Source organism: Epinephelus moara, chromosome 12, assembly GCF_006386435.1.
Source record: "Epinephelus moara isolate mb chromosome 12, YSFRI_EMoa_1.0, whole genome shotgun sequence".
NCBI lineage: Eukaryota > Metazoa > Chordata > Actinopteri > Perciformes > Serranidae > Epinephelus > Epinephelus moara.
In genome coordinates this window covers 41,975,881-42,001,688 of record NC_065517.1, presented here as the reverse complement: position 1 = coordinate 42,001,688, position 25,808 = coordinate 41,975,881, and the positions used below count along the sequence as shown (strand labels likewise).

Here is a 25,808-nt window from a genome sequence, read left to right as displayed (position 1 = left end):
AAAACACTTTTAATGCACAAACTTATACGGGACGCATTTGCCCCCGTTACCGTTTTAGCTCGTTTCGTGGCTGCCGGCTGCATCCGCCTCCCTCAATACTGAACCAATTTTAGAACGAGTTGTACCCATGAATCATACGCACACATACACATGGGGAAATAGAGCCCAGGTTGAAAAATACCGAAGTTATCCTTTAAAGCTCACCTAGCTCCAATGAGCTATTCAGTGTAACAACTCAGCCAAGCAGGACACCATTAATGTTTATATCTCGCACTACCACAAGCCTCTCGTCAATAAGCTGATGCACACTTCCTTCTGCACAGTGCTTCAGTTGGTGGGTGTCGTTCAGGAGAAAGAAAATAGTTCCTACATGAAACTGCTCACTCTCATTATCTTGAGTAACCGAGTCATGATAACTGGAATTAGACATTGCTGTTGAGTTTTTCAAATGAATTATTTGGCACTTTGAGCTCCACAAGCTGAGTGACATCTAGTTCCATTATATTGGAGAGAAGACAGACATCTCTACAGCTGATAACTCCAACACTCTGCAGCTCACACCAGAACAATCTACACTGATAAACAACACCACAGGTAAGAGGAAAAATTAATATTTTTGGTTTTGGCGTGAACTGGCCCTTTAATATCAAAACATTCTGAGACATTATTACTATGTTGCTCAGTAGCTAAATTCCTGAAATCAAACCTGCAGTCGTCATCACATGGTGAACGTTGTCCCAAAGAAAATAAATAAATGAAAAGCGACACAGCATGTGTGAGATTGTAGCAGAAAACAGCATTGCACTCATTGTAAAGTCCACCTGAAATCACATCTAGTAATTCCCTTTCATTTTGTCATTTCAAGGTGGAAATAGTCTTTGGAGGAATGCTCCTTTACCTCTCAGCCTACTGGAGGGGCGTGTCTGTGTCTTTGTCTACCTCAGTGTTGCTGCCATATTGGAGAGAGCAAGACTTGACTATTAAAAAAAGTTTTTTTTCTGGATGAAAAACACTATGATGTTAATATTTCTCACCCGATTGCAATGAGTCATATTTCTAAAATGAGCCGTGGTCATCTGGTATGATTAAGGAGTTTATAAGCAGACAGTGTGAGCTAGCTGGTTGAAAAGTTGTCCACTTCCACATTAAATTATATCATATAGGGAAGTCTCTACACCTGTTAACCTGGAAGACAGATCCATGTTTGACAAATATTAGTTTGTACAGTTCCTCCTGATGATGAATTATTTTTTATCACGTAATGTTAGGTAATTTAGTTCATGTAACATTAAGCCTAACACACAACGCTTATTGAGCGTGCAGCAGCAATTTAACTGTTGAGATTCTACTAAACTGGAGACAGCTATAGTTCATTTTATTCAAAAAACTGTAGCTATTTGTGTACTTGCATTTATGTGCCGACATTTCTTGCCCTCTCTAATATGGCCGTGACACTGACGTTTCGTTGCAACGAGCTGACACAGTTAGGCGTAAATGTGGTTTTTGGACTAGACTTGTATTTGCAGGTAAATGTATTATTTATTTAAATTTATATTGTTCAATGTGCTGTAGCTGACGTTAGCAGCGCACTCTCCCTTTGTGGGTGTTTGTTCAGTCACTCGTTCGACTAATACAAGGACAAGACGTGTGTGAATGTTTGTGAGAGAAAAGGAGCTGTATATGTGTTTACTGTAGCAGACAAGAAAATGCACTTTCATTTCAGTTGGACTTTAATTACAGCCTCCTGGTTTTATACAGACAATTGTCACCGTCAATGACAATTCTCTCAATCAATTAAAGTCATTTAGCAAGTCGACATTTCTCAGATTTGATTATTACCTGACATGTTTGGCTGTTCGTAGAGCATTGATTCAAACAGATCACTGATAAAAATCATTAGTTACAGCCTTAATTTTTCAAACTTCTGCTCACACTCAAGTCTATAAATATTCAAATATTAGGGTCTACAAAAAATGATCAACATATGAATAATAGACTGCATATCCTGAGTGAAGTCTCTAGTAAGACAATAACCTAAGATGCCTGGAGTGGAGCCGTAGACAGAGTTTGTTACTTCTAGCTTTCAGCAGCAGATATACAAAATCTCTTACTGTAGTTCTTGGGAAAGGGCAGCAATATTGTGACTGCAGGGCAACATGGACTCCGTTATTGTGTCCAGCAGCCTGCAGTACGTTGATTTAACTCATATCAATGCTTTGTAGCGTACTGACATTACAGGAACTGATTTTGTCTGACGTGTGTGGATTTCTACATCTGCTCCAATCTGAGAATCACACAGACACAAAACATACATAAAGCACCTTTAAAACAAATACTGTACCACTAATGTCTATGCCTTTTGGACTTTAGAGGCTTGTGGCTGTGTTATGCCATTACGTGTTCAAGGCTATAAGCATATTCTGGATGAGTTTAGTTTGCTGTTTCTGTGTCAAGACCTGTAGATCACTTGTGAATGCTCATTATCAGCCTCAGTCTCTCTAAGCAACCACATTAAGCACTTTATTTTCTAAGGTTCCATACAAGAAAAGATCATCAGTATTACTATTAATCTCTCAGAGCTTTTTCTGTTCTGATATCAAACCGGTCATGAGAGTTTCTCAGGTCTTTTCTAGACCTTGCTATAAGAAATTTCCCTTTGAGTCACTGCCATCCGCTGAGGAAGAAACTTGCTCAAAGCGTGTCCTTGATTTCACCAGGAGCTGCTAGAATGAAACCTTTTAGCACTTGAAGAAAAACAATTTTCACAAACTGTCGTAATGAAACAGCATTGATCCTAAAGAGTGGTCTCAGGGTTAAGATCCTGTTAAAACTTTATTAGCACTACTTTTTGTACGAAGTAACCCCTGACCCCTCTTCCAGACGGGATGTGATGCAAACGAGTGAACATCAGATAGTTTCTGTTTTCTCCAAAGAAGATGCCCTGACCTGCTTTCTGTGTCAGCTAACAGGCAAAACAGTGTCGCCTCACCCTGGCCCTAATTATGTGAAGATTTGCACACTTGCTCTACCTGCAACCTATTTTCATTGTTCCAGATCAAAACTCTAATTAGACTCAGTTAAATACAAGATACACCATCTTTATATACAGTATACGGTCAAAGTCAACCCAGACATACTTGACGTTTCTGTTTTTCCTCCAGCCAACATCCAGTCAACATGGATGAAGAGAGGCTGAGGAAATGATTAACTTCTGTATATTTACACCTATTTTCCAATGTTTTTTGCCTAATGCAGGATTAATACTTCTGTGTCAAATCGATGCAGTATCCTACATCGTAGCCTGACGTGCACCTCCCCAGAAATGTAACTACACGCTGCGACGACACAGACCTAATTTCAAAGACAATAAAGCCTCCACAAAAATAGCATTTTAAGTCTTGTGTGTGATTTATCCTGGCTTCATGTGAGCAGAGGAAATCTCTGCTAGCTGCTAGGCTAATTTACATAATGTAAAATGCCATAGGCTTGTGCTAATAACGTTAGCATGTTGTATTTGTTTGGAAAACGTGTTTAGTATAAGACAGTTGATTTGTCGGTGAATATGTAAGTTGTGATCGAGCCAAATTGTATAACGTTACCTTTGTTAAATGTTGCTGTTGTCCCTGGCTTCATATGAGTAGAGGAAAAGTCAGCTAGCTGCTAGGCTAATTTATACAATGTAAAATGCCATAGGCTTGTGCTAAAAATATTAGCATGTTGTATTTGTGGGGAAAATGTGTCCAGATAAAGACAAGTGTTTGTCTGTGAATGCTGCGAGTTATAGTGAAGCTGATTTGTGTTTGAAACTGTCTCTATTAAGCCATGTTTAATGAGTGTTTAATGTGTGTTTAGAATCAACTAAACTTTACAGCACTTCACAGAAACCCTGTCGCCAGCTAGTGTTTTGGAGGTGTAACTGCAGAGTGACACACCACCACACAAGTACAAATGCTCACAATGGCGTAGGCCACAGGCATTGACTGCAGCGTAGGCTCTGCATAGAGCTGACGCACAAGTATAAATCCTGCTTAAGTGACTAATAGGAACATTTTTGAATGTACAATGCAAAACAGGCTGCATTATAAATTCTCTAGGCAATTATGCACTGTCAATTTACATCTACTAAAAGTGTTTTTGCCACTGACAGGCTCAGATTATCATTATAGTTGTCTGACAACATTATGGAAAGGATCCCAATAGAGATAGACCTTTTTCGTAAAGAGTAGGATCCTTTTTGTTTAACTAGGAACAGCCCCGAAATAGCTTTCACCAAACGCAGCAGACTTCGCCACTGCCTGCTGCAGCCCTCTCGCTCAATACTGGACCAATTTCTGGAACTGTTTTTCCCATTGGTGTCTTGGAAACAAAAGCATTGGAAAATTGAGTCCAGGTTGGAAAATACAGAGGTTACCTATTACTCAGAAAATTGCAATAGTTAGGAATAAATAACATTTATTTTAGAGGGAGAAATCAAATCACAAAGGCCCCATAAAATATTCTCATCTTCTGCTCGTGCTGCAGCAGCTCTTGTATCTGGACAGTTCTTCACACTCCATCCATCAGAGTTCACTCACTCGCTGTATGTCAGGAAGAGGTTTGATGATATAATGTGATTCATTTTATTGAACTTCTATTTTCAATTGCCTCCCTCCACAGAGGTCACAGGTCAGGGTCAGGCACAGACCAGCACCTCTGGACCTGACACAGTAGGCGGTTAGCATCTTGCTGACATGAGGCCTGAACCTTCTGCTGTGTATGATGGTCCATTACCCACAGCTCTCCAGCCTGCTGCTCACAAAAAGAGTCTTTGAAACTGCGTTTGAGTTTCTGCTCTCCTCTCTCCAGGGTGCAGCTGTTAAACTTGTCAGTTTCCCCCCGACACCAACTCACTGTACACAGTCTGGAGAGCAATTGACAGAACTGTCTTCAGCGTTTTGTTCAGCGTCTTCAGAACCGAGTCTCAGAGCTTCCCCTCTTCAGTGTGCTGCTGTTAAACTCGTCATGCTCAAAACTCAGATTGTTATGCGACCTTGATATCATTAGCAGCTTCTCCCGCCTGCTGTATTCGCGTCGCACTGTTGCATCCAACAGCCGCTCCCCTTGCTCTTCCCTGTCCTCCAGCCGCACGTAGCCTTTACTGCTGTTACTACGGCTGCTGTTGCTACGGTCAAGGCGGGGCCAGCTGGGGTGCTTCCGCTGCTCCGGGTGCACGCTGAGCATGCTCGGCCTACGCTCCAGGTCCAGAGATTTGGAGTGGCTGCTGAGCATGTGCAGAGAGGAGTTTGAACCAAAGTCACTCCTCGCTGCTCCCGGGGAGAGCCAGCAGCCTGAGGTAGAGGAGGGAGCGGGGGAGATGGAGCAAGAGGATACAGAGGAGCAGTGGGAGGAAGAGGAGGCGGAGTTACTCCTGTGTAATCCTGGCGGTTTGGAGGCCTTGGCAACAGATGCTACAGGGACCACCAGAGACTCCATGGAGCTCAGAGGCTGTGACCTCTCTCCTTCTCTTCTCTCTCCTCCTCGCTCCTCCTCAGTAATTGCCTCCATCTCCGGTTCGTCAATAACACAGTTGTTGAGTTTTATAACAGGGAGAGTAAATGCAGATATAGAGGAGGAGACAATGGAGCGTGCGTGATGCCCTCCCTTCTCCCCATCCCCATCCACTGACCACTGGTGGCGTATCGAATCCGACCGAGCCAATCCTGGACCGTAGAAGGGCCGATCCTTGTAGAGCGGCGCCAGCAGCCCTGCAAAGCTACAATCCAACTTAGCCTGTCCCCTTTGTCTGTTAAACTCCTCGTCCCCTAATAGCACCTCCTCTTCTTCTGTAGACCCTCCGCCTCCAACGCTGCCTCCAGCTCGAGAAGAGAACGCCAGGAGGGAGTTGCTGGCCATGCGTGCTGTGTTATCAGCTCCAAAGGCCCGAAGATCTCCAACTTCTCTTGCATAGGTGCTGTTGCGGTGATGGTGGTGTTTTTGCTCCCTCTGCCTGAGGCGATGGATGTCAATGACGGTGGAGTACATGTCTCTCATGTGGATTATCTAGTGCAGAAGAGAAGTATACTATTAGTAGTAGTAGCAGCAGAAGTTTTCATCTTTGGATTACCTGGGGATAATTAATATTCCGTTGTAACACATTATTCGTAGTTTCAGATGTATGTGTGCATGTTTGGTGTTCATGACCTTGAAAACCTGTTTCTCACATGAATTACCTGGAAGGGAGGAGGAGAGGATTAATCGAATCAAGGAAGGGAAAGAGGGCATACGAGCAGAGGAAATGTGATCACAGGAAAATTGCAGAGATAGGGATGGAATGGGGTTGGCAGAAATATGATTTGCATGTTAGTTATGAAGAGGTGATGAATATGGATGACTGCACTGTGCATGCCCCTCATTTTGTAGAGACTGGAGGAAGAACTGAAATGAGAATACAGAATTGGGGACGAATATTAACTACATTTTCTATTGACTCAGGTATTGTGTTTTAGAATTGAAAAATCTGTTTGAGGTTGTCCCTCATAACCTTTGGTACAACCCAATTTCTGCACAAATCAGTGTTTCAAACCTTGCAAGGCAATATTAGTTCTATTTATATTTCCTGTTACAGCTTGTTGGCAGACCCTCAACATCCACTGGCAACTCTAGAATTTAATTTCTCTGGAGCCAGGTAGACATTAGTCTCGTGTAGCCAGACCTATCTCCACATCTCTGTGTCAGGGTTACACAAAGGCCTAGAATCACTGATGATCTTTCTGCTATAGGGCAAGAAACACCCTGGCTTGTTTTTGTTTCTTTAAACCAATCACAGTGGCACTTAAACCAAGGATGCAGCAATGATGCTCTTGGAAAATAGTGTCTGGGCTGAACTGGTTTTGGTGGAACATTAGCTTGTGGGGAGGCGAGCATTGTCTCCTTAACACAGTATGTTACTGTGTGATTTGACTTTTAGTGACAAACAAGACAAACATAATTTGATTATCGTTTCTCTCCAGGTGAAGCCTGACTATACTCAAGCTCTGGAGGAGCCCACTAGACCCGTTCCAACCACAGACAGTTTGCTGGCAGAACATTGGTATGATGATATTGCAGGAGCTCGTTTGAAGTGGAACAGTCGGTGCATTGGTGAAGTCAATGTCACTGGCACATGCTGCTGCCAGAGTAAGATATGGCAGGTGAACTCAGACTGGCTGTGTCTGGAAATGAATCAACACTGGGCCTGCGAGATGGAGTCTTGGCTTTTCCAAAGTGCGTTCACAAGTTGTTTAATTCGTTATAGCTCCTTATAACAATTCATTGAAACAACAAGGTGGGCATGCCTCATTGCATGATCCAAATATTTTTCAAAACATGCCATTTTTAGCGTGCAAATTTTTAGCTTGGAGGTTGTTGTTGTTTCCTGTTGTAAATAGGATTTGTCAACGGTAACATGCAGATAGTGAAAGTAAGGGAAAATGCTTGCCGAAATCAGCGTCTCAGTGGCAGGATACAGTCACAGTCTACATCCAGTGAGTCAGACTATGTGTTTGTAAATAAATCTAGTCTTCTGAACACTCAAATCGCTTTTACACTCCATGTCACATTCACCCATTCACACACACAGTCACACACTGGTGGCCCAGGCTACCATACAAGGTGTCACCTGCTACTGAGTAACCATTCACTCACACTCATACACTGATGGAACAGCCATCGGGAGCAATTTGTGATTTAGTATCTTGCCCAAGGACACTTCTACATGTGGGCTGGAGGAGCTAAGGATCAAACCGTCAATCTTCCGATAAGTGGACAACTGCATCTGAGCCACAGCCGCCCACTTGTGTGTGTATGTATTTGCTAATTTCAGTCCTGCCAGAGGGGCAACCTTTGGAGCTGAGGTCTTGTTTTGTGTTCGATTGTACTAAAAGAGCCTCTAAGGAGTCAAATATTCAGTTTTTCCAGTCAGTACATTTCGTTTAATGGTTTTGCAAAAGTGCTCACCAAGCTAGCAATTAGCGTTCGAGTGCTCCACCCTCTCTCACCAAATGATGGGGACGGACAAAATGCTAACATGAGGCTTTAAAATGGAGTCCTCAAACCAATGGCTGAGGTCACAGTGGTTACGTCCATTATTTTATACAGTCTGTGGTCCCACCTTAGTTTCTCGGTCTCTGTTTTCATGAAGAATGGCATTAGCACAGATGAAGATGAAAATCCCAATGCCCATGGTGAAGGGCCCGAACATCTTCATCCTCTCAGAGTGACGATGTTGTTCCAAGAACCGTGTCAGGATGCCCCCGGTCTGCTTGGAGGGTGTGCCTACATACACAACACATGGAGGGTATGAGTTATTTAATATTTGAGTTTTTAAAAAAAAGGAGACAGACGGACAACGTCTCAGGTATTTTTGAAACAAGTTTTTTTTGTATTTCATTTTCAGAAAATCAACTTTCAGAACATACAACCCTGGTTTACTTTTCATTCCTTTGTTTACTTACCCTGCACATTATGACTTGTGCTGGAGTTAGCCACGTCCTCGTCTGTGACGGCCAACTTGCCTCCATTTCCTTCTGAGGCAGATGTTTTAGCTCCTCCAGCAGTTGCAGTCTTAGATCCTCCTCCAGTCGGCGATCTGGCCGAGGGCGTGGTTTCACTGTGCGGCCAGTAACCCAGCGTAGCCATGCCGATCCCTATGGCCAAGATGACCAGTCCCAGGAGGAGGAAAAACCCAGAGGCAGAGTAGAGTCGGAGCCTACCGCGTACTACAACAACATCTGTGCGTCGTTTCCGCTTTCTAAATAAAGTATGGAAAGAAAACAAAAATGATAGTTTTTAGAAGCATATATTTGATGACATCACTACAGCCACCATACAAAAAACAAGCCAGCGTCGCTCATAAATCACATAGAAAGTAAACGATGACTAGTTTTCTGTCCGAAAGTAGCTGATGAAAAAGCTAATTTGTCAACACAGCTTCTAATAATCTTTGTATTGGTATTGAATTTATGAAAAGAAGATAATTACCTGGGGGCAGCTTCTGGGGCGGAGTTTCCCAGGCCTGGTGATGTAGATAAGGGCCGGTGCTGAGAGCGGGCGGAGTCTTGGCGCTTTAGCTTAGCCAAGCCTGTTAGCACACCTGCTGCTGCAGTCATACTGAACCTGCAGATACACATGGAACAGCAAATTAGCAGGTGTGGACTTCAGTCACATGAGGTGCACTTAAGTTAGAATGATTAAGACTCAACTTTAGACTTAAAAAAGACATTCAACTCCACTTTGACTTGAACACCAGTGAAAGTATTTGGTACCTTCCCCCAAGACTAAAGATCGAGAAGTATGTATGTTGTGTAGAATGTGTGCCATGAATCCATTAATATCCCTTCATTTCCTGAATCAACAGCAAGCATTAGCATCAAGTTGACACTTAAAGGGAAATTTCAGTTTATTTCAACCTGTCTCCTATCGTCCTAAATTTGTTTCAAGTGACTAGTGACATAAAAATAATAGTTAGCATGTTAGCCGTTAGCCTAGATACAGCCGGGGCGCATAGTAGCGTCAGACCTGTTAAAACGTAAGTGAACGGGCAACCTTCAAGTGCAAAGTTAGTCCACTAAACAAGCTTTTTTTCCACAAAGACCGCCTCATATCGTTAGGATAAATGTCAGAGAACATATAGAAAACGACATGTAAACGTGTTGTCTTACCTTACCGGTGTGCTGCCATGTTTGTTTACCATTTAGCTCTGCTTTCCAAAGTGCGGCAGTCTTTGTGGAGAAAAAGCTTGTTTAGTGGACTAACTTTGCACTTGAAGGTTGCCCGTTCACTTACGTTTTAACAGGTCTGACGCTACTATGCGCCCCGGCTGTATCTAGGCTAACGGCTAACATGCTAACTTATTTTTATGTTACTAGTCACTTGAAACAAATTTAGGACGATAGGAGACAGGTTGAAATAAACCGAAATTTCACTTTAACTCCCCAGCTCCACTTTGTTTGAACCAATCTATCAGCATCCAGTCTAGGTGCAGGTGAGAACCATGACGAAGTAACATTACGTTGCTGAGCACGAACTGGTGAAAGAATACCAAAGATCATTTTGTCTGTGTACAAAAACTATGCAATGGTCAAGAAAACATGAATTGCAGTATGAGAAATGTGTGGGTCTAAAATTACAGACGAAACCACAGCAGCTTCCAACTTTGTTCAACATTTGTAGTGGCACAAAGAAAGTTATCTCAAGGCTAATATTAACATAGCAAGCTAATGCTTAGCTAATGTTATTTTAACAGCAAAGGAACTTCTTATCAAACTTGTTTCAACATTCATTCATTCATTTTCTGTAACCACTCATCCTGTTGGGGGTCGTGGGGGGTGGAGCCTATCCCAGCTGACACTGGGTGAGAGGCAGGGTTCACCCTGGACAGGTCACCAGACTATCACAGGACTGACACATAGAGACAGACAACCATTCACACTCACATTCACACCTACGGACAATTTAGAGTCACTAATTAACCTGTATGTCTTTGGACTGTGGGAGGAAGAGCACCTGGAGGAAACACAAAATTTAATATTGGTATTTGACTTGCTTAGGACTAGAAACTCAACGTTTATGACTTAGGACTTGACTTGGAACTTGAGTGCAAAGACTTGAGACTTACTTGTGACTTGCAAAACAATGACTTGTTCCAACCTCTTTAAGTAGTAATGAGTTTAACACTGTGTGTCCAGCATCTGTTGTGTGCATGTTTGTACTGCTATGTCATCACACGACTGCTGGTGGAGAGCTGTTTCCTGTTTGTTTGGTCCTCTCTACACACACTCAAATATTTGCAGCTGAAAACAATAACTGCAAACATCCACATTGGTAAAGGAGCCATACAAAAATATTACCAAGAGCGATATTATAAGAACAGGTCCAGGGATGCACATATGTGTCGCAGCACAGCCAGAGTCTCCCAGATGCTCTGTACATTCAGTAGGAGGTGTGAGACGCTTGGTATTCAGGGTGCAGCATCTCTCACAATCAAGCAGATTGAACCAGTTCCAGGGATCACAGCTGTATTTGTCTTCTTTTACGCAAGCGTGTCATTTCACATTCAGCAGTGACTCTTGAAATGCTGCAGGTGACAGTTGTTTTTACACTTTAACAGGGACACTGTGTCAGAATTTCAGCGTCTTTACAAGTTCAAGAAATCCTGTTTACAATTCAGCAGTGATACAGATGTACGCACACAAACACGTACACATTCTCTGTTTACTGCTGATGTTTTTGTTGTTGGCTGTCAGCCTTCAGGACAACATGGGCAGGGATGTGTGTGTGTGTGTGTGTGTGTGTGTGTGTGTGTGTGTGTGTGTGTGCGTGCACGGATAGTCATACATCTACAGCTGCGGATGTTTGTTTACTGCATTCTTGTGTGTATGAGAGAATCTCAGAAAACAAGATAAGATATAAAAAAGGGAGCAAACAGACGGAGGGAGAAGCACATATGGCTTGTGTTTTTTGATCTTGCATAGTTTTTCATTCCTTTTAATTTGTCGTTTATGTTTTTGTTGTTGGCATTGTTGTTATTTACGTTGTTGTTGCAGTTATAAATTTGGAAATACAGTGCTGCAATTATGACATAATATTCAAATGAATCATAGTCTCTCTACTCACCAGCTGCTCAGATGTCTATTAATAGTTATTAAAGGGAAGAGGGTTTAAAACAAACACAGGCTCATTGCGGGAGCTTTCCTTTGGTTTTAAATGCCTGTTAATCTGGGCTCACACAAACATTAGCATTGTCCTGTGTAGCACTAAGAGGATTGGCTGTGTTTGATGTTGAATAACCAAGGTGGATGGAAATTTTGAGTAGCCCTTGTCAGGCCAAATTCTGGCAATGTAACTTAATTGCGACAGATTTACAGTTTTTGTTGGACAACATGTTGATACTGGTGCTCTACAACTTTGAAATTGTAGATGAAAATATGAATCTTAATGTCATCACAGTGATCCCAGCAATTCAGGTGTCAGCCGGCATACACTAGAACACAATTACAGTAGAACATAGAACATCCAGTTAGAATACGATTGTGATGGGATTGTGAGACATTATTATCAGTTAGAACGTTATTGTGATACATTATTAACAGTTAGAACGTTATTGTGATACATTATTGTCAGTTAGAACGTTATTGTGATACATTATTATCAGTTAGAACGTTATTGTGATACATTATTAACAGTTAGAACGTTACTGTGATACATTATTATCAGTTAGAACGTTATTGGGATACATTATTAACAGTTAGAACGTTATTGTGATACATTATTATCAGTTAGAACGTTATTGTGATACATTATCAGTTAGAACGTTATTGTGAAACATTATTATCAGTTGGAACGTTATTGTGATACATTATCAGTTAGAATGTTAACTTTATATGCAAATATAATGTAATTTTTTTCAGTATTACTTTAATATGACTTCAGTCTTACTGCTTTATATTAGCGGTTGGCAGTTCTCTGTGCTTCGTGCATGTTTGTGTGTACGAGTGCACGTCTGTGTATATAAGGAGATAGAACAGATTTAGCATGGGAACAAGAACACACTCGTGACCTTCTATCTATTTCTTAATTTCTCTTTCCCTCCATGCTTCCACATCTCTCGGTCTCTCTTTCTTCCTCCAAGAACACACTATCTGTAAATCTCTCTTCCATTCTCACCCTCAGTCTGTGTGTGCTAATGCATTCTGGTTGTGACCCTGAATAATTTTTTCCCTTCCTTTCTCCCCACCCCAGCTGACTTTCTCATTGCACGTCTCTCTGTTTGTCTTTCTCCTCCCCCCTGCCCTCTGTCCTCTCTATTTTTAATCTGTTCTCTAATTCTAATTTTATTTTATTTGGTCACTTCCTTCCATCTCTTCCCCTCCTTCCTTTCTTGTCTTGAACAGATCTCAAAGCTTTATTGCTTTAAGATTCGGAATCAGACAAAGCTTTTAGTATTCCTGTGAATCACACACAGGACCAGACGTTCTCTCCTCCTACCCTCTTTTCTCCTTCTCACATCTTAATGTATTTTTCATGTCAATCATCTTGTTGGTAATACTGCTGTAGGAAAGTGCTTCACCACAGATGGTGAATCACACAAGGACAAACACAACCAGCCTTGTTTCTCGGGTTTTTCTGCGCTTCCTCTCACTCCCTCTCCATCTCTCCCTCCACTTGATTCTCTCCTTTCGCTCCTTGGTGTGCGTCAAATAGGAACCCACACAATGTTTCAAAAGCAGGAGGAGATATTTACTCCGCTTACTGAGAAAGGGATGGATGGGAGTACAGGGGAAGGATAGAGGAAAGGAGACAGGGAAGGCAAAAAGTAAGAGAAAAGGTGACAGGAGGGCGAGGGATGTAGAAGCACTTATTGACATCAGTGCACCTACCTGGGTACAGCACTGAGTCATGATGGGAAACTAAACGCCTGTACAAAAAGCTGAACAGTAAACAACAATGTAAAACTGTTTTCAAGGAGACAAAGTAAGTGGACAGAAAGGCCGGAAAATAAAGAGGGGGGAGTACTTTTTCCTGCAAGTGATGACAGGACAGAGGCAGAGAAACAAGACAAGTGCATCTGTAGTTTTAACAAGCACTGAGAACGAAGCGCTGCCGTAACAGACACACGAGAGGCCTAATGAGAAACCACTCAGGCTCTGACACAACACAGCTTTCTACTGTGGAGAATGTGTCAGACTCGTGCAGTGACCACATGAAGCGACAAGGTAAATATTCAGTAACCGTGCTCAACGCAGTGGCGCCGTACATCTCTTTTGCATGCATAATGTATTTGAAGAAATCTTTTTAAAGAGGAACAACAGCCATTTTTAAAACACTGATACTATTCTGGAGGCTGTGTGACCTGATGGAAGAAATACTGCAACACCCTCAAGTACATGAGTATTACATGGGCACGCCGGGAAACCACTGGGTAGTAGCATCACCATGGTAAACAGTACCTGCCTGCGAGTGGTGATGTGAATAGAGCGTTGAATTTCAACATTTGCAGTACTAATAAACTTGCTGTCACTTCCTGAATCCTTAATATGTTAACTATACACTATTAAAAGACAAGGAAACTGCGTTAAACCTTCCTGACCTCTTGTGTCTTCCAGTAATTACAGCTTGTTCCAGTGGTTCTCAACCTCTTTTGTGTCATGGACCCCTAAATTAATGCATATTAGGTCACAGACCCCCATTTGATGAGATTTTGCTTCAGGGACCTCCATAACTGACCCAGGAGGGGTCTCAAGCATGTAATATTTTGATGTTGATGAGCCACTATCCAAGCGTCGGTATTTGTTGTTGGAAGTGAGAGAAGGGAGTGAGAACATGTGGCCTTTTTTGGCCGCTTCAAGCCCCCATACCATAACACAACAAATACACAAGCCTCAAATCAAAGCAGCAGCTGGCACAGGGTTTTCACAAATGATGGTTCGCTTGACCACAGTTACTGTGTTAATAGCTATCATGTAAATATTGATTTATTATCTAAATAGCTAGCCACCAAAAGATAATATGCTGTGCCTGTTGCTAGGCAGAATTTTCCCGTGAGAGGGATGATATGATCACAACATGCGCTGAAATCCTGCCATTGATTTCTCGTTCCAGTGGACAGCACTTGTATGAACTATAACTGCTGGAAGACAAAAGAAGTCAGTCAGAAAAGTATGACTAGGGCTGCCCCCAACTAGGAACTTTCCTTGTCGACCAGTGTTGTCATTCAGGTCCATCAGTGGACTAGTCTCCTGCATGTTTCTGATATTGCTGTAATGATGAAATGATATATTTTGGTGGTTTGAGTTGAAGGTGTGAGAAAGAATAGTATCAGTAACATTGTTAACACTGTGCTACATTACAGAGAAATACAAAACCGTACTAATGAACCTTCATTAATATAGGCCTATATTTTATCTACAAGTGCACGTCACACACTGAGCGAGCCGCCTGTTAATGACGCTGTGGGCTAATGGGCATGTAGCTACTTCCATGTTTCAGATGATACGTCATGTTTGTAGTCGACCAATGAAGATGAGTTTACATATCACCTTGGGTTCGTCCTTCACCTTCTCAAAATGATCCCACACTTTGGATTTCCTGCCCGACATGTTATTAACTAGCCTGTGGAATAACCACAGGTACCAGCCCTGGAGATTAACCTGACTCCTGTCTGACTGCTGAGCGTGGACACTTCCTGTGTCTGTCCTTTCACAATTAAACTCCCACATGGTCCTGTCATATAGGTTATTTACCATAAAAGTGACAGTATGTTTAGTTATTTTGCAAATGTTGAAATTCTATGGTCCATTTATATTGACACAGCAGGCAGTTACTGTTCACTGTGATGATGCTACTACCTACTGGCTTCCCGGATCTCGCAGTATACACGTACATGAGCAGGTTGCAGTAGTGTTTCCACCACGTTATATAGCCTCAAGAAAAATATAATCATTCCCCTTGAAGAGAGAGAATTTATTTTACTGCAACAACGTTGAATGAATCACACGGTGATCATACTCAGACTGTGTAAATATTAATGTTAGTTTTTCCACCTGCTATCAGATACAACTTATAAATAATGCGAACGCCATCGCTCTATTTTCCACTTCACTGCCACATTAAATTCCCCAAATTAGTGTTTAATGAATCATGAATTAGCCTCTGTGTGATCACCTGAGTAATAACTAAATTGCTCGGGCTGTTTGTCTGTGCATACACAGCAAGGCAAGAAAACTCCTGATATGATTTAATATACCCCTCCGAGAGCAGATTTATTCTGCTGCTGGAGATATTTTAACACTAACAGACACTCTTAAATGAGTCACATTATGTCTCACAGAGCAGAGACTTCCCCCCACTCTACATCGTAACACTTCCTCTGTCATATTATCTATATCATCTATAGGAGACGTCACGTGCTGTGTTGTCCCTATAGCAACTACATGTGCTGCTGCTAGGTGACACGTTTCTATAGCAACTACCAGCTGTGTGCACAGGAACGACAGGTATATCATTATAACACCAAATCACTTTAACAAAGGTGCAGTTCTCATTTGTCGTTTTGATTTATATTTTCACGTAGGGCAAAAACATGCCACAGCACATTGTGTGGAAGGATTTCACCTCTCCATCAGTTTCACAGGTGTGATTAAGAGGGGGAGGAACAACAAAGGATGCTGAAGTAGAAACTGGGGGTGGGGGGGGTGGGGTAGGGGGTTGGCAGGTGGGATGAAATGAGAAGAGGAGGTGGTGAAGAGGAGACTTGAGGGATGAAGAGAGGATGAGTTTGGCACGGAAAGATGCTTGCTAAAAAAAAAACTGCTTTTTTTCTGGCAAACATTTACATGTTAGCATCGTGGTGTTAATTGCATCTTGTTTATTCCATTTGTGCTGAAGCTCTACAGTTCTCAACACACGTTCTAGAGAAAACGATAGAGAGTGTGGAAGAGGAAAGAGAACAGGACAGGTGGGAAAGAAAGACAAAAAGAACAGAAGTGGTGGTGGTGGGGGGGATGTGAGAACAGGACCAGAGGAAGACAGCCAGAGGGGGAAGGCAGGGAGACAGAGTGGAGACGGTGCTTTGATCTACATGTAACAAACTCCAGAGATTTTTTTCTTTGACTCTGGAAGGACGCTGAGAAAAGTTTGTCTTGAATGACTCACCTCACTGAACTGTAAGCTAACACAGCATGGAGAAAAGCATCCAATATGTAAGAGGGAAAGTGGCAGGCAGAGATGTGGAGCGTGGTAGGGAGAGTAAAATGATCATCCATTATGTCTCCAATTATACAGTGCCTTGAAAAAGTATTCATCTAGTATGCCAGTATTCACTTGGCATTCTTGATGTTTTGTTGCATTTTAATCTCTAATTTAAGTTGAATTTAAACCCGTCTAGTTACAGTTACAGTTTACATCCATGACTGTGAAAACATGTATGCTTCACACACACAGAAGATCTATACAGTCAGCACAGCTTCAAGATTAGTGTTACTAATTAAGTATTTCACCAAATGTCTCCCTTCTGTTCCTGAGATATGACGTTGAATAAATGGCCAGAAAAGTGTTCTTTCGCAACATTATGACATCACGGTAAAGTTGATCTTTGACTTTTGGATATAAACTGTCATCACTTTATCCCGTTAGACATTTGTATAAAATGTTGTCATAATGGCTTTTCTCACAGCGGACATTTTTAAATGTCATAGTAGGAAAAGCAGGGTAGGTGTATTTAATAACATTAATGATGCCTTCCATTTAGAGGAGGTCATGGTACTATGCATGCTGGCTCACTGGAATAATTTAATGGCACACTTAATGGAACTGAGCCTTTGTTAATGTCATCGATGTAAGCTGTGCTTTTCCTGCCATGACAAGTAATGATGTCTGCTGTGAAGAAGGCCCATTAGCGTGTGAGTTCCTGAGTTATGGCCAAAAACAATGTTTTGTGAGGTCACAATGACCTTTGACCTTCAACCATCAAATAATTCTAGTCAGTTCATTTGTGAGTCCAAGTGGACATTTGTGTCAAATTTGAGGAAATTCCCTCAAGGCCTTGAACTGAGATGGACAGAAGGTCACCGTGACCTTGCCCTTGAGCACCAAATTCTAATCAGTTCAACTTTGACTCAAAGTGGATGTTTGAGTAAGAAAGAAATTCCCTCAGGTTGGTCTTGAGAGATCCTGTTCATGAGAAAGAGACTGATGCGAGGTCACAGTCGTGACTTTTGACCACCCAAATCTAATCAGTTCATCCTTGAGTCCAACTGGACTTTTGTATTAAATTTGGAAAAATTCCCTCGTGGCCCTCTTGAGATATCAAATTCACCAAATGAGACAGACACAAGGACACAGTGACCTTGACTTTTGACCACCACATTCGAATCAGTTTATTCAAGTGGGTGTTTGTGCCAAATTTGAAGGAATTCCCTCAAGTTGTTCTTGAGATATATTCAATCATCAGAGAGAGATGGATGCAAGGTCATGGTGACCTTAACCTCTGACCACCAAAATATAATCGGTTCATCCTTGAGTCCCAGTGAACGTTTGTGTTAAATTTGAGGAAATTCCCTCAGCTTCTTATCAAGATCATACGTGCTATACGTAGGCAACTGGACTTGCTTGGGTCCAGTTGCCTACGTATAGCACGTATGATTACTATGACCTGGATGACTGAGAATCTTCACTGGCTTGTCCCCAAGATATCATGGTAAAAAAATGAGACTGACGCAAGATCAATGACCTTGACCATTGACTTCTAAATTCTAATCAATTCATCGTTGAATCCAAGTTGGTGTTTGTGCCACATTTGAAGAAATTCACTTAAGGCGTTCTTGAGATATCGTGTTCATGAGAGACAGACAGATGCAAGGTCATGGTGACCTTGACCTTTAACCACCAGAATCTAATCACTTCATCGCTGAGTTCAATTGAACATTTATGTCTCAAATTTGAAGAAATTCCTTCAAGACGTTATTGAGACATTGTGTTCATGAGAATGGTACAGAAGGACAGACACACATATGGACGAACGGACGGACAACCCGAAAACATTTTTAAGAACTTATAAGGGGAAAAAAAAGGAAGTTGTGTGTGCATGTGTATTCATCCTGTTTGATATGACGCCCCTAAATACGATCTGGTGTTACCTCAGACTGTATAAAATAATGGACATAACCACCGTGATGTCCCCCATTGGTTTGTGGACTTCCATTTAAGTATTGAGTTTGGCATTGTGGCTGTCACTACCTTGATTTTTCGCAGCCAGAAGTGACCATATTTGGACAAGAGGGTGGAGCTGTGGAGGAGTGAGGGGTGGATCTAAATCATAGACTGTAGCGATGCTTCGCAGACAGCCTGCCACTCAAAGGGGCCTGCCCTTAAAGATGTGTGACTTAAAGCCTTGATAAAATAATTCATCCCCCTGTCCAATTGTCATGAATAGGGAAATGATCTTAAGAGACCAAAATGGTTTTTAGTACAGGGCTGTAAACATGTATATTTCTGTTAAGTAGGCTATTTTAACATGGGGGTCAATGGGGATTGACTTGCTTCTGGATGCCGCTTGAGTGCTACAAATTACTTGCAGGGAGGCCTCACAATTTGCAACACCACTAAGCAACAGGTGCCACCAAGCAAGAGGCACCATGAAGACCAAGGAGCTCCCAAAACAGGCCTGGGACCAAAGTTCTGGAGAGGTATATATCAGGATTGGGTTTCAAAACAATATCCAAAACTTTGAACATCCCCCAGAGCACCATTAAATCCATTATTACAAAAATGAAAAATACAGCACCACAACAAACCAAGTGGGGGCTGCGTAAGGACCGGGCAGGGAGGGCATTAATCAGAGAGGCAACAAAAAGACCAAAGATAACCCTGAAAGAACTGGAAAGCTCCAAAGCGAGACTGGACTATCTGTCCACAGGAACACTTAAATCTTTACACTCCACAGAGCTGGGCTTTGTGCAAGAGTGGCCAGAAATAAAGCCGTTGCTTAAAGAAAAAGACATGAGGAAACACATTAGGTGTTTGCCAAAAGGCACGTGGGAGGCCTTGCAAACATATGGAAGAAGATACTCTTGTCAGATGAGACTAAAATTGAACGCTGTGGACGCAAGGGTTTTGTTTCACTTCACCAATTTTGACTCTCTTATGTAGATCCATCACATAAAATACAAATCTATTTAATTTACCGGTTGTTACCGTACTGCGCTGTAGTTTAAATGTGTGTTTGCTTCTGTGTCATAAACTGCTCCGGTGAGGTTAACTGAGGCCAAATTGCTCCAATAAATGTAAAAAACGGTGATTCTTTTTTTTTTTCTTTTTTTTTTCGGAGACAGTCACCCTCCTCCTGCTGCTGCAGCTAAGGTCACCTGTCATAATATCACGGAGGTGGGAGTCAAACATGGAGGACGACCCTCAAAACAACACTAGTGAGTACTATTTATCTGAGTATCATAGCCAACTTTGAGTCTTGGCAAATGTTCAGAATATAAAAAGGTTGTTTACTTTGTGTTCTCTTGCAAAGACTGATGGAAATCACCTGCATAAGTAAGGGCAGAATTGCACTGAACAATATCTTACGTCTGCACAGCCTGTTCTCGACACCACTTTTAACTTGAAATGCTGAAATAAAGAGACTGTCAAGCATTTAAATGCCCAGGTCAAACTTAAGTACTTCATTTACATGTGCACCTACAGCACTGTCAAGCACAATCATCACAGACGGAGTTCAGGTCGATGGAACAGAGCACGTTCATAGGCTGATTTCTTTTGATACGAATTACACTGAACAAAAATATGAATGCCATTCTTTTGTTTTATTTTTAAAGAGATAAAAGACTTTCTATGCACACAAAAGGTTTAATCCTCTCAAATTCAGTGCACAAATTTGTTCGATGTTTGTGAGCATGCCTTTTGTTTTCAAGATAATCCATCCACCTGACAGGTGCTCAGGATCAAGACGCTAAATAAACAGCAACATTACTACACAGGTGTGCCTCGGGATGGTCACAATAGAAGGCCACTCTAAAATGAGCAGTGTGAACACACAACACGAAGACACAGATGTTTCGAGTAGGGATAAACGATATTGGCTCAATCTATCCATTTGAGTGGAATTAACATCATATTATACATGCATACTCTTATCGTGACGGCCCACGAGCAGATGGGGACATGACATACAACACTTATAAATGTAATTTTTACTCATTGTGCAAAATAAGAAAAAGCACGATGGCCGGTTCTGGCAGTTCATTTTAAAGCGGCTATTGGCCGATACTGAAGAATTTGGCAGTACATCCAACCATCGTCACAACCACAGGACACATGTAAGCACACCAGGGCAGGACCTCCACATCCAGCTTCTTTGCCTGCAGTATTGTCTGAGACCAGCCACCTGAACAGCTGCTGCAACAATTGGTTTGTACAACCCAAGAATTTCTGCACAAACTGAAGCTCATCTGGTCGTAGGCAGTGGTTAGCACTGACTCCTCACAGCAAGAACCCCTCGACCTAACAGCAGTGTATTGTCGTCACAAACCTGAGTGGGCAACAGCTCACCTTCGATGGCGTCTGGCACTTAAGAGAAGTGTTCTCTTAACAATGAATCATATCTGTGGTGCTAGTCGTGTGAAATCCATAACTCAGAGTGCCTAATAAAGGTCTTCTTTTTTTTTTCTGAAGATAAACCTACACATTTTAGAGTGGCCTTTTATTGTGACCATCCTAAGGCACAGGATAACTAACTTCATTTTTCAACCTGGACCCTATTTTTTCCCATGTATATTGATCAAAGAGACTGATGTGAACAACAGTTTTTGAAATTGCTCCAGTATTGAGCGAGCTAACAGAGGCCGGCAGCCACCCAACAGGCTGTAATGGACACGGGGCAGTTAAACATCGTCACTGTATGTCCATTAAAAGGTGTATTTTTGCAGCAGAGTGGCTCAGATTATTTCAAGTTTCTGAAGTTTCTCTTTACCTTTCACTCCACTCTGTTTGTTATTGCCTCATGAAGCAAAAGTCTCTTTGTGAGATATCAGGACATGTCACTCGTTGCAGGAAAACAACAGTAGAAACATGAGTGAGATTTGGAAACAGTATAATTACTGGAGCAGTTCAAAAGATTTTCAGTATCATGGATGATTATTTGCCTGATTTCAATCATGTGGATGAAGCTTTTGAGTTTGACGGCCGTCCGTATTTATGTGAGCCGGAGCATACGGATGAAGAGTGGATGAGTTGAACTGTTTCTCACCATTTCTGTGTCCAGGACTTTTTGGGCTGCTTGATGATGGAATGGAGCAACACATAGCATAAGCCCTGCCTCTGCACTATATCAGACCTAGAGCCTCTGAGATTTGTTGCCGTATGAAAAAATAAATAAAAGTTACCAATCAGTTGCAGACTGAGAAGTACAAGGTTGATTTCCGGGCAGCTCGGTGTCCACTGGCTCTGACTTTGATTCTGGCTCTGGTGGCTCAAACACTACGGCTGTACAAGTCCAATAAAGCTGCTAATGGAGCATCCATTGTAGCACTACAATTAGAAGAGGCAGCTTTTCTGTGAGTGGGCGTGGCTTTATCACGTTCAGCATCCCAGAGCAGATAATACATCCTATTTCTTCATGATTTTGAAATGTGATTTCATACACTCTGCGACTTTTTTAATTACTCAGATGTGGCTGGGGGTTGACTGCATCTTTTTCTGAGGTGTGACAAACTCATTACACATGTTTATATTTGCTTTGCCAAAACTTTAACAAATTTGTACACAGAATTTGAGAGAAATTAACCTTAGATGCCAAAAGGTGCCAAAAAAAAGTGTTGCATAATATTTTTGTTTAGTGTAATTGCATGCAATGTATATTTACTTTATTGTAAAGTAAAATCCCAAAACCCATCTAACTTTTCAGATAGACAGCTCCATGTTAGGTCAAAAGAGTTATATTATAGCTTACTATATGTTACTATACTAGTACAGAACAATAATATAGTATATATGCAGTATAATATATTTCAATATAGTATAGTACAATCTAATCTAATATAAATTAGTATAATATAGGAGGGTGGACTAACTGTCTGTGTTAAAGGCTTATTCTGTTTTGGATGTTTCAGCCCATTAACTACAAATTGTGTTCACTTTATTTTACATTAACATTAATCAGTAGATAATCACTTTACCAAATGGGTGCCGAGAGGAAATGCGGTTACAATCAGAGACAGTCCTTGGAAATCCTCTTAGCTTGTGCCTCCCAAAAACCCAAAAAACCATCAACGTATAATGGAAAAAGTTCACGTGATCCTTTTACAGTGTCCCTGTTTGCTTTCTGTGCCTCCCAGCTTTTATTTTTTCAGACTTAATAGCTCATAAATGTGATGGTTTCTGGCAGCGGTGTTGAGTGGCGGATATCCCAAAAGCTTCCACAAACAAACATGGAGGAGTAATCAAAACTCCCCCCACTCCACTTACATGATGTCACAATGACAACACAACTTTGACCAAAATAAACTGTTTCCTGTGAGGGATAGTTTTAGGATGTTTCATTTCCTTAAGTAGATTTTCATTGCTTACTGCTCATTCATTCATTTTCTGAAACTGCGTATCCTGTTAAAGGTCACAGGGGTGGAGCCTCTCCCAGCTGACACTGGGTGAGAGGCGGGGTACAACCTGGGCAGGTTGTCAGACTTTAGGCCCGTTTCCACTGCAGGAACCACCCCCGAGGGACAGAGTTCCAGAACTTTAACAGGGGCTAAACAAGTCCCTGTCTCGGAGTAAGTACTCAGAACGGCCCCAAAAAACTCCTGGCTGGGGCTTGGGGTTTACTTGGTGCTAATTGGATATACTCAAGACGGGATGTGACGTCAACAGAAAGCAACAAAATAGCCGACATTTTTACATTTTTTACTGCGTCACCCCGGGCAAAATGGTCGCACAATGATTACGTCACATCCAGAGCCCGGTAACTTTACAGGAACCTTCCTCCTACTCCGCCCTCTCGATGGAGACACGGCGGTTGAGAGGGCGGAGCAGGAGGACGTTCCTGTAAAGTTCCTGCCCCCCAGATAGTACTAGGAACTTCTTCAGTGGAAACGGGCCTTATCACAGGGCTGACACATAGAGACAGACAACCATTCACACCTACGGCCAATTTAGAGTCACCAGTTAACCTGCATGTCTTTGGACTGTGGGAGGAAGCCAAGGTGCCCTGCAAAGAAAGGCTCCTGCAATGGGGGGGTTTGAACCAGGAGCCCTCTTGCTGTGAGGAGTCAGTGCTAACCACTGCCTACCGTGCCACCTTTGCTCACTGCTGTGGAATGAATATGAACTGAAATCAATAGCTTTACAAGGATGTAAAGTCATATTGAAGCTTGTGATGTCAGCTTTGTAAACTGGTCACAACAAACCTAAAGTAAACAGGAAGTGTAATTATAATGGGCCGCCACATGAAACACGTCTGTCAGTATGATCCTTCAAAGACAGTTTCTCTGCTTCACCCGGCAGTATGTGACAGGAGAGGTATCACACAGAGATGAGATGACATGTGACACAAAGCTGTGACATGAATTACCACGCATGATGTGCCTTACAGCAGGAACTGATTTGTTGTTGTTATTTACAGCCACACGTTTGAGACATTACTCTGTTGAGGCCTGACGTGTGATTCTTATCCAGAAAGGAAATGAGACTTGACCTGCTCCAAACCTGTGAGGACACCTGGAAACGTTTGAGGAGGAATCATCCATCCATCTTGGATTGAACCCAGGGGTCTGCAGTGGTGGGCAAATGTTTGTCAGGTAGTGTTTTCGTACTGGGATCATTATGAGCAGATGTCCATAACTGCTTATGTTATTTCAGGCAGCCAGTGTTTGTTCATTTGTTTTTGGATTTATGGAGTTCTTCACTTCATTAATTACTCTCCCAGTGTTCTGGTGAGTTTGTGAAGAACCTTTCTCACATGCCTCTGGTGAACAAAGAATCTGAAAACGGACAACGTTCTTGATGGATTGAAGTCACAGCAGTCATGTTTAACAAAACTATATCAAAACATCTATTTACAATCTCTCACAAAAGTCATGCAGTACAATCCAAGCCTCATTTATACAGTTGTATGGTCAGTACTTCCCAAACACACAACCCTGACCTAAAAGTGAAACTTGATCTATGCTCTCTTCAAAGCCAGACTCCATTGAGAAAAATTTTACGTCACTGAACACAGGATCTGCTGGTCTACTGCTGCCTCTTTCTGTAGTTTGTTTGTGTCATTGTGTGACTTTGGTGGATCTGAACCAGGCCTTTAAAACACCAGAGTCAATTTATAACACAAACAAACCGACCGAACAAGGCAGAGGTAGACCAGCAGCTCCCGTGTTCAGTGAGGGAAAATTACTGTTTTTATCAATGGAGTCTGGCTGTGAAGAGAGCATTGATAAGTTTCACTGTAAGTTCAGTTTCCTGTTGGAAAGGGCTGTGTGTTGGAGAAGTACTGAGCATACAGCAGCTGGATGAGACTGCATGAGTTCTGTGAGAGTTGGTAAACAGATGTATTGATATAGTTTGCAGTTTCAAAACGTGGTTGTCTGTGACTTCAGTTCATCCAGAATTTTCTCAGTTTTTGGATTGTTTGGAGACCGGAGGCCTGCAAGAACTCCCTGCACTCCATAGATTACAGCGGTGGTTCCCAACTGGTGGGTTGCGGTCCAAAAGTGGGTCGTAGGTCCATTTCTGTCGTACAGTGAGTGACTAACAGACAGCTACTTGACAGAGACATCAGATTGGCGCGATGACATGGCCAAACACAAGTATGACGCCGAATGTATTAAACTGTGTGGACCTTGAACTAATGACGAAGGAGAGATTTGGACCCTGTGGCTGGACCAGTTTGGTACCACTGGGTTACAGCATGTCATATGCTTTGTTCTTTGGAGGGTTTTTTTAAAGCTTGGTTTTTATAGTTAACCCTGAAGTTTTGGAAACTCAAAGGGGAACTAACGTTGTTTTCAACCTGGGCCCTATTTTCCAATCTACTTTTGTCTAAATGAGTGATAGGATGTTCAATATGTGACATTTCTCCAGTATGAAGCTAGGGCTGACCTGCCTGCAGCCTGTGAGTGTGCGCTATATTAAAGGGAAATTTTGGTTTATTTCAACCTGTCTCCTATCGTCCTAAATTTGTTTCAAGTGACTAGTGACATAAAAATAATAGTTAGCATGTTAGCCGTTAGCCTAGATACAGCCGGGGCGCATAGTAGCGTCAGACCTGTTAAAACGTAAGTGAACGGGCAACCTTCAAGTGC

General features: G+C 42.0%; 2 protein-coding genes across 3 annotated transcripts in view; both read right to left on the bottom strand.

Moving 5' to 3' along the window:
• The window catches only part of LOC126398287 (zinc finger protein DPF3), a 423,217-nt gene that overhangs the window by 117,217 nt on the left and 280,192 nt on the right, over window positions 1–25,808 (bottom strand). The window lies entirely within an intron of this gene.
• The window catches only part of tmem200a (transmembrane protein 200A), a 27,851-nt gene continuing 6,478 nt past the window's right edge, over window positions 4,436–25,808 (bottom strand). Inside the window, exons 2-5 of the mRNA XM_050057474.1 lie at window positions 8,998–9,132; window positions 8,472–8,767; window positions 8,129–8,292; window positions 4,436–6,039 (exon numbers count right to left, since the gene is read on the bottom strand). Coding sequence (XP_049913431.1) covers window positions 4,948–6,039; window positions 8,129–8,292; window positions 8,472–8,767; window positions 8,998–9,125 — 1,680 coding nt within the window. The 5' untranslated portion in view covers window positions 9,126–9,132 and the 3' untranslated portion in view covers window positions 4,436–4,947. The remainder of the gene's footprint in view (window positions 6,040–8,128; window positions 8,293–8,471; window positions 8,768–8,997; window positions 9,133–25,808) is intronic.